Raw genomic sequence first — 8696 nt, 5'->3', positions numbered from 1 at the left:
GAGTGGGAACAACGACTGGAGTTGCTGAGGCGCAGTGACCATGTCAGGGACGTAACCACGGAGATGGCGGAGGGACGGACAGAGCTCTGAGCAAAGTAAAGACTGCACTCTGACACTTGTTCATCTCAAAAGGGCAAACTTTGCCCAGACTGACGGGCAACATAATTGAATGGTTGACAACATGCACTTGCTGCCTACTGAGAACTGAAGGTTATTTTCTCACATTGACTCGTCTGCGTTTTAGAGTTTTAGAATTGACCTAAACTCAGCATCGCACTGACATCTGCTGGTGAGACAATATATGAAAGAATCCTTCGATGGACCGATTTTTAAAGCAGACCGGTGGCAAGTTTCTTTTTACAGCCAAATGTGTCTGCGTCTTTAAGGACAGAAAGGTTGTTGTTTTTCCCAGACTGAATTCTGAATATGATATTTTTGATTAAATTGCATGCCCGACTTCCAGAATTCAGCCGGCTCAGGGGAAGCTTTAGTGCTTATTACTAAAGGTCTGAAGGCTTTATTGGAAAATGGCAGCAACAGAAAGCGTATCAACATTCAGGAGAATAACTGTAGGCGGTCTACTTTAACAGCAGTAGCAACCACAGCCGGAAAAAAAAAAAACAATTAGAAGAGCATCCAAACTAAATCCAAAGGCGGGCGATCTTTCTGGGAGCAGCGGTGCAGAGACACCGAAGCAATTAAGCACCGAAATAAACCAAAAAGGAGGATGATAAGACCCCAACGAGAGCTCTTCAGCAGGCAGTGCAGGGAGACCACTGGTCCTTGTGGTTCTTTAAAATGAGAATCTGGAATGGACTGACCATAAAATGTCACGCAGTCCACCTGAGCACAGACCCCAGTATGCAATAGATAAGTTTGTGTGTGTTATTAAATGCCAAATAAACTATTCTTGCTCTGAATCACGTTGGCTGATATGTCAGTGCGTGGCGACTGATTGAGGCGGTGAAATAAGAATTGAGGAACTAGATCACACTTTGCATCCCCAGATAATAATCTTATATTACCACCATGATACGACGCAGTGGTGGTTATTAATGATGAACTATAAACAGATTGTTATCCCAGTGACAAAATGTTGAAAACTTGAGAGCCCCGTCTAACGTATAATGTTTACTGTCTACATTAGCACGTTACCATGCTAATGGTTCATTATAACCCAACACAAATTACAGCTAATTGGTTATGAAACTTAAACTCACAATTTATTTAATGATGACTAAAATACCCAAAAGAAGACAATCACTAATATCCTTATATTGACAGTTTCCACCCAAACTGAGGCTACAATATTTCTGATGCAATACTGGTGGACCTTTGCTCTCTTTCAGCCAAGCCTCGTTCTTTTTTCCTTTCGTGTCGTTGAATTACTGGAGCTTATCTAATCACGCTCTTATTTTCTTGTTTTGGAAACATGCGGAACACAAGGCTATTATCCTCAAAAGAGGGTGTAGATTACTTTTAGTTTTATTACTTCAGGTTTCCAGAGAAGAAGTAGGAAGCGTTTGCTTATGACCTCCACAAAGTATCAGGTGAGTTCATCTGTTATTCCGTATGAGTGGTCGGCGTTGCTGGGTGTTGACAGGCAAAACTAAACATCAACCTGCTCTGATTTGTTTACTCCCCCGACTTCAAACCTCTGAAAGGAGTGAGCTGCAGTGAACGCAATGACAAGTCAGCAGTAGAGAAACGCACAAAGTCACAGGGGAACGTAAAGGAAAATATCTCTGTCTATATTGCTTTAGGAATTTGCTGACCTTCTGACCTCGGATAATATTTAGCAACTGGTAAGTAACAGAGGAAAAACAGATTCGAGGCTCAGGTCAATCAGTAACCACCAACACAGATAGACTGTGGGACGATTTATGGCTCAGGCAAAGGTCTTTGAATGTCTTTATCTGATGGACGTCTGCTATAAATGTTACTTTCCCCGAGATCAGAACTCTCAAGCGAGGAGTTCACGCTCACAGAGAGACGATGCTTTGGCCCGCGCTGCTCGGCCTTGTGGCGCTGCTCTCGGCGACGAGCGCCGCCGTGACAGAGAGGTGAGTCCCGCTCAGAAAGTATCAGCAGCAGCTGGTGTGTTGTCGCCGACTGACGGAAGGTTGAGGAAATTTACGTTTACAGCTGTTCGCGTTGGTGGACGCGCTTCCACCGCTTACTTCTCACATAATGTTTCCCTGTGCGAAACAGAGCGGAGTACGACTACTTCAAGTACCATCCCATGCCGGAGGTGAGGAGGCCCCTCGGCCGCTGCTCTCGCACACTTCCCTTGTGACTGAATCCCCATCCTCACTTCTGATGGGTAATGCCTGCGTTCCACCCTGCAGATCTCCCAATGGATGGACCAGGTTGCAACGGATCACCCTGACGTTGTCACCGTGATGAAATACGGACAGACGTACGAGAAGAGGACCATCCGCTTGCTCAAGGTCGGCCAACCTTTGCGCTCCGATTAGATCGGAAATGTGTTGTGTGGCAGTTTAATGAGAAGCTCCGCGAATGTGTCGTTAAGATTGGCCTGGATACCGGGGAGAAGAAGAAAGCTATCTGGATGGACTGTGGTATTCATGCCAGGGAGTGGATCGCCCCGGCCTTCTGTCAGTACTTTGTCAGTCAGGTAAGAGCGATGTGATAATTAAAAGAAAAAAAACGACGATTATAACTGCACCCAAAAGACAATGTTTTTATTATGCGGTAGTGAGGAACTTTTGTGTTTCCCCATCTCAAATCAGATCCTGAAAGCCCACAAAACGGACCTGAAAATGCAGGAAATGCTAAAAAACATGGACTTCTACGTCACCCCAGTTCTCAACATGGACGGCTACATGTACACCTGGGAGAACAACGGGGTCGGTGCTCGCGTTCAAACCATTCTAATCCAATTTCTTTTGGAGGGTTGCTCTGAGCTCCGGCTCTCGGGCCACAGATGAGCAGGATACGCAGGAATGAAGCTCTATTAAAGAGACACGATTCAATCAGGGAATAAATTGATTTCAGGTACTCAGTGTGACCCAAGTAGAAAATCATCTAATTTTCAAAATAAGATGGTCTGAAAAAGAGCGATCCAAGGCCGCACTAAAGTATGTTTGAGTGGCCATTTCATGGCCCGCTAAATTGATAGAGGGAGTAGAACCAGCTGATGTAACCGACTGCTCTCTTTTTTTTACCCGTAGACGCGTCTGTGGAGGAAGAACATGTCACCGGGACCTTTTGGCTGCAACTGCACCGGCGTCGATCTCAACCGCAACTTTGATGCCAACTGGGGCAGTAAGTCTTACTGTGTTTGTTTCCATCTCCTCATTCACGCATCCTTTTGCTTTAATCATTCATTTATCTGATAAGTGTTTTCGAGGATAGGGTGACAAATAAATGGTAAGGAAATATGAAATATCTCCATGCAAATGATATATAAACATCTAGGGCTTTTTCTGTGAAGGAAGGAGCGGAGTTGCTCTGCTCCGTCTTTGTCATGGTTGAAAGGAGTTATTACTCCTTTCAAGTTATCGTCTTTGATGAAACTACTCAGCCTCCGCGTTGTCGTGACATAACTCAATCCTTGTTCCTTGTAATATGAGTTCAGAAAATATATTTTATTGCGCTATTTTGCTGCCTGACATTGTGGTTCTGTGTAAATTATTAGTGACTAAAACAAATAGTTCAATTCAAAGAAAATGTGGCTCCATTCTGGTAGTTCTTAACCCCAATATCATCACCATGACATGTTGTTTGACCTTTCATCTTCTGGGCACTGCATTGTATAATATAATATATATATAATATCCAGCCATAGGGGAATTTCAGTATGTGCACAGACATGTTTGACTCAAAGCAGACATAAGGATGGGAAAAAATATGTTAAAACGTATATTGATACCAAATAGAAAATACCCCTCAAAGAAATGTATCAAAGAAAAATACAAAACACTAGTGCCAGAAAATGTAACAAAATACAATATATATATTTTGTATTTAAAATGTAGAAAATATTTTTCTGGATTGCGGGTTCGAGCTATATCATGTACACAAAGCTGAAAAAGAAACACAGAATGTAACCGTAAAATGTCAGGTTTCATTCACGGACAGAAAGACTGAAATGCACGTTGCAATTCAACAAAGTAAACGTATTTTAACTATTGAATGCCTAGTGGCAAACAAATACTTTTATAATGTGCCTTTTAAATGAAATGGATATTTAATGTTTTTTTGATCAAATGGACGTCTACTGTCATAGCCTGGTTGCATCGCCTAAACTGTGTAAATGATCTGCCAGTAATTGATATTATCAGTGCAAGATTAAACGTCTCTTGATAAGATTATCCTGCTACGTGTCCCCTGTCAAAGTGTCCCTGAGCATGACACCCAACCCATAACTGCTGGTCTCCTTTACGGCAGCGTTGGCTAAATGCAATTTCCCCACCGGGATTAGCAAAGGATTCTTTCTTCTTCTAAACACTGGCCTAGACAGCATGCTGGTGTCGTTAGCATGTTAGCATCGATCTCTAGCTTGATGATATAACCATCACCATGTACAAGATGCTATGTAGCCAGACCCAGACATAAATTATACATCAAGCTAGTTAAACACTCAGATAAATATTTACCTTGAAAAATCTGTTGAAGATCTGAAGACTGAACTATTTTTGCAAATTCAAATCAGACTAACGGGAGAAAAAAACACTTCATAAATTGATGTTCTGGAGGATTTCTATGATTTAAACAGCGGCAGGAAGCTTTGTCACTACTGCATTGAGATGGTTTCCCTTTCTTCTTCGGCTGCGTTCACAGCGATCGGGGTGTCGTCCAACTGCTGCTCCGAAATCTACTACGGGAGCCGTCCGGTGTCTGAGCCCGAGGCCCAGGCCGTCACTTATTTTGTGGGCACCCGACCGGAAGAGTTCCTGTGTTTCCTCACCATCCACTCCTACGGCCAGCTGCTCCTGGTTCCATACGGACACCCAAACTTCACCGCCTACAACTACGAAGAGCTGGTACTCCTAGCCCACCCACGCACGTTTTGACACATTATGAGCATGCACATGCAATATTTGACCTTTCAAGTCAGGATGCAAAAAAGAAGAAAGCTTCTACATTAATGAAGGGGAATACTGTACATGCTCCCATAGAAATTGAGCTGGAAAAAAAACAGTTAAAGTGGGACAAGCTCTTACAGTTTGGGGTTAAATATCCTATGTACAGAACATTCAAATGGTGCATTGCATCATGCATTGCAGAGCCACATCGGCCTCTTGTGGCGGATGAGGCAAGGTTTTCCAGTGTGAGACACTTTAATTGATGCCAGAACATCTTCTGGTTCTTTTATGTTAGTGGGTGAAATATCAGATAAAAAATAAAATAAAAACTCGTTACCAAAAATCCCATTATCTTTAGACCAGAAATGAAAAATGGAAATCTGAATATCGTGCCTTGTAAAACTGCTCCCTGTAGTCAGTAGGGTTTTTTCCATCACTTTGACTGGATACACTGCCCTGTATACTAGTAGAAACCCACAGCATAAAGGTACATAGATGCTTTCAAGGAGCGTATGATGAAAGGAAACATCTGGTTCCTCAGATGGAGGTGGGTTTGGGTGCAGCAGACGCCATCAGGAAGGTCCACGGAATGAACTACACCGTCGGAAGCTCACCGGATGTGCTGTGTAAGTCCTTGCGCGCCTGTTCGAGCAGCGTGGCCACTGGGGCGGGACAGTAAAACATTGCACTCTAATTCCCACAGACCCCAACTCGGGTTCATCGAGAGACTGGGCTCACATGCAGAAGATCCCCTTCTCCTTCACCTTCGAGCTAAGGGACAAGGGGGCCTTCGGCTTTGAGCTTCCCGAGGATCAGATCCGGCCGACGTGCGAGGAGGCCTACAGCGGCGCACTGCACATCATCACCTACGCCCACGACAAGACCTTTAGCGGTGCCGTGGCAACCGCTGCCGCAACCCTGTCGATCACGCTGTTAGCAGTGGGTGTCACCGGCAACTCCCTGCTGTGAGGGACGACAAATTGACCCGTAGTGCTTCCAGTTCTAGCCATCCTGCGTATCTGCCACTAGTATCCAGTTTTTATGTTACTGTAAGAAACTGTTTGCTTCTGTTTTTTTATTTTTAGGGAAGGATTATCGATAGAATATGATGAAGCAGTGTGTAAATGTATCTTTTGGTGGATAATAATCAAGCCATAATAAAACTGTTGTGAAGTGTCTTTCAATAAGCTGAGATTTCACCATCTGTTTGTAAATCATTCCCAAGAATATTTTTATTTCATTGAATATCCTAAAATATTTAAAGCATATGTTGTCACAAAAAATAATTAAAATATTTAAATATGTTCCCTCTCTTGTGTTGATGTCTGTACTTTTGCACATTTGCATTTTATTTATTTGTTGCTTAAAATCTGACATAATGTGACAAATAATACAGTATGTAGCATAAGAAAAAGACACAATTTTTGAGGAAAAAGCACTTATGTCTGTCAGTGTGATCCTTTGGGGAAGGATAAATGCTTCACAGTGTTACGGATCTGCCTTAAAGCTGCTTGCCGCTGTGTTCCTGAACGGCTGGAAGCCTTGCTGCCTCAGACCAGCAAGTGGCAAGAAGAGCTGCTCCTCTGGAGGGAACCGGTCCCAGAGCGTCCACGTCCAGCCTGAGACAGAACCACGGACACCACTTAGGTGGGGGGGTCTTTCATATTCTCAAATTAAAACTGGTGAACATCGGTAGTCCCACATCCGTTCTTACCCTCGTTCTTCTCCGGCTCCAGGTTCTCGGGCTCTCCCGACTGCTTCCGGTCCAGTTCTCCCTGCATGATTATGGTGACGTAGTGGTACTGCTCCTCCAGTCTGATGGAGTTCACCACCGAGGCGAAGCGGACGTCCACCAAACGCACCCCAGCTTCCTCCAGCACCTCTCTGTGAGCACACTGCTCCCATGTCTCTCTTTCAATGAAACAGAAACGAGGTTTGCCATTACGATGCTTGTAAAGTAAGCATTTTTTAAATGTATTTTTTATTTTAAAGGGATCATGTACAGTTCAAACATAAATGTCACCATTTGATGCGCTCGACTAGATTATATTGTTTATCATTTGCATTTTTAACGAGAATAACACGCTAACAGTACACGTGAAAGCCATAATAACAACTATAGGTGGTGAAAACACAATACAAAGCTAAAGAATAGCACATTAAAAGTAAGTAGTAAAAAACATAACTTTGCTAATGAGTTGAGTGCTGAGCAGAATTAACATGCTTTTTACACATTTGGACTGCTGCCTCTCCACTCAAATAACCCCAATCTGCTTAAAATCACTTTTAGTCCCTTTAAAGACATCTCCCAGTGATAACCAAGGCTCACCACGTCAAACCAAACTGCCTTCAAAAAATTGCCAATTAACGTTAGTATTCATGCAAACTTATTGAGCAAACACGTGCTAAAATGCATGTCCACGTGGTCATTTCCGCTGAACAGCTTGAAGGATTTCGGCACATCGATAAATGGCTAAAATTAATTTTAATTTTATTTAATTGTAAAAATCACTCTAGTACCAAAAAAAACCGAAACCTATTGAAGCCGTAAAGTGTATGTGTTGCTACAACAACGGATGTTTGACGACGTCACACATCTAATTTTACGTCACCACGTCGTCTCAGACTAATGAATGGGGACAAGCTAAATCGTTGCTAAATTAGCTAACCGCTGTAACGTTAGCTGCCCAGGCTACGTACCCAAACTCTAAGTGCCCCCCGGGGAGCTGGTACGTCCCGTTGCCCATCGGGCTCTTTCGTTTCCCCACGAGAACACAGCCCGGGTGGGCCGAGTCTGTCACCAACACCCCGACCCCAACTCCCGGACGTTTCACGGGTTTATCTGACATCGGTTCGACTCAGAAACGACACAAAGTTAGCTTTGTGTTACTAGTTGCTATACGGAGGAGCAGCTAGCGGCAAGATGTTTCACTTTGAGTACTTCCGTTTTCGCTTTAAAAAATAATCGTTGGTTAGACTCTCTTGTTTTTACGTTTAACTTTGGAACCCTAATTTAGTCCTTTCTTCAGACTTATAGGGTGGCGACAAAATACCGCTGTATACATTGCTACAAAATCAATCTTTCTTATTCGCTGGTTATTTGAATTGCCTGCGTAGAAAATGTTTTCTTTGACGGGTTAAACACTCTTTGGCTACACAGCGCGTCCTTAGCGTGACCTCCCTGAAGCCATCCCCTCTATAATTGGTTATATATTCATATAATGGACTATAATTACGTTTTAAAGCACCGGCTTCTGCCAACAAACAGAGGTGTAACACTGCCACATAGTGACAAGATACGCCTATTGTATGTCACTTTATAAGACACGAAATTGCTTTATTAGTTCACACAAGATACATGGTATAAAAACGTGCAGCATCATCATGGTTTTAAAAAAATACTATGGACTTTATAGAGACTATTATCATAGTCAGAGCAATACCTACTTTTATCTCACTTTGATACAGAGATCTTTCTCAAAAAGGAAGTGGAAGAGGAGGCGTTCCACAACATTTGTTTTCAATAGAGGACTTTATTTACAGTTTAAAGTCTAATAGTTAAGCCAAATTTGAATTATTATACATTTCACACATTTCGACTGTCAATCAATTTCATCATCTCACTAACAAGAATGAGCATCGCAA

At 42.8% G+C, this 8696-nt stretch overlaps 2 protein-coding genes across 4 annotated transcripts; one reads left to right on the top strand and one right to left on the bottom strand.

Annotated features, from left to right (window-relative positions):
* Positions 1–6355, top strand: LOC120817658 (carboxypeptidase O). Of its 3 annotated transcripts, none has more exons than XM_078101568.1 (10): positions 1–95; positions 1959–2063; positions 2212–2251; positions 2349–2450; positions 2534–2638; positions 2754–2870; positions 3195–3288; positions 4807–5009; positions 5593–5677; positions 5755–6355. In XM_078101568.1, exons 2-10 carry the CDS (start codon positions 1996–1998, stop codon positions 6018–6020), a joined length of 1080 nt encoding a protein of 359 aa, XP_077957694.1. In that variant the 5' UTR covers positions 1–95; positions 1959–1995; the 3' UTR covers positions 6021–6355. The 3 variants fall into 3 exon arrangements, with proteins under 3 accessions (XP_077957694.1, XP_040030022.1, XP_077957691.1); XM_040174088.2 differs by lacking the exon at positions 1–95 and adding an exon at positions 1419–1550; XM_078101565.1 differs by lacking the exon at positions 1–95 and adding an exon at positions 1671–1805.
* nudt15 (nudix (nucleoside diphosphate linked moiety X)-type motif 15) lies at positions 6258–8002 on the bottom strand. Its single transcript, XM_040174114.2, has 3 exons — positions 7752–8002; positions 6766–6962; positions 6258–6670 (listed from the first exon to the last, which is right to left on the bottom strand). Exons 1-3 carry the CDS (start codon positions 7898–7900, stop codon positions 6540–6542), a joined length of 477 nt encoding a protein of 158 aa, XP_040030048.1. The 5' UTR covers positions 7901–8002; the 3' UTR covers positions 6258–6539.
* Between the last annotated feature and the right edge of the window lie 694 nt (positions 8003–8696).

This window comes from Gasterosteus aculeatus, chromosome 1 (genome assembly GCF_964276395.1).
Source record: "Gasterosteus aculeatus chromosome 1, fGasAcu3.hap1.1, whole genome shotgun sequence".
Classification (NCBI taxonomy): domain Eukaryota; kingdom Metazoa; phylum Chordata; class Actinopteri; order Perciformes; family Gasterosteidae; genus Gasterosteus; species Gasterosteus aculeatus.
The sequence above is the reverse complement of the archived record's forward strand: the minus strand, read 5'-3'. Positions and strand labels throughout refer to the sequence as shown.

Excerpts from the sequence above, each read along its gene's own strand:
- LOC120817658 (XM_078101568.1), top strand. The coding sequence starts at position 1,996 with ATGCTTTGGCCCGCGCTGCTCGGCCTTGTGGCGCTGCTCTCGGCGACG. Across the intron at positions 2,064-2,211 it reads AGCGCCGCCGTGACAGAGAG|AGCGGAGTACGACTACTTCA; the intron begins GTGAGTCCCGCT and ends TGTGCGAAACAG. Across the intron at positions 2,639-2,753 it reads GTCAGTACTTTGTCAGTCAG|ATCCTGAAAGCCCACAAAAC; the intron begins GTAAGAGCGATG and ends ATCTCAAATCAG.
- nudt15 (XM_040174114.2), bottom strand. The coding sequence starts at position 7,900 with ATGTCAGATAAACCCGTGAAACGTCCGGGAGTTGGGGTCGGGGTGTTG. Across the intron at positions 6,963-7,751 it reads GGGGGGCACTTAGAGTTTGG|AGAGACATGGGAGCAGTGTG; the intron begins GTACGTAGCCTG and ends TTTCATTGAAAG. Across the intron at positions 6,671-6,765 it reads GGAGCCGGAGAAGAACGAGG|GCTGGACGTGGACGCTCTGG; the intron begins GTAAGAACGGAT and ends GTTCTGTCTCAG.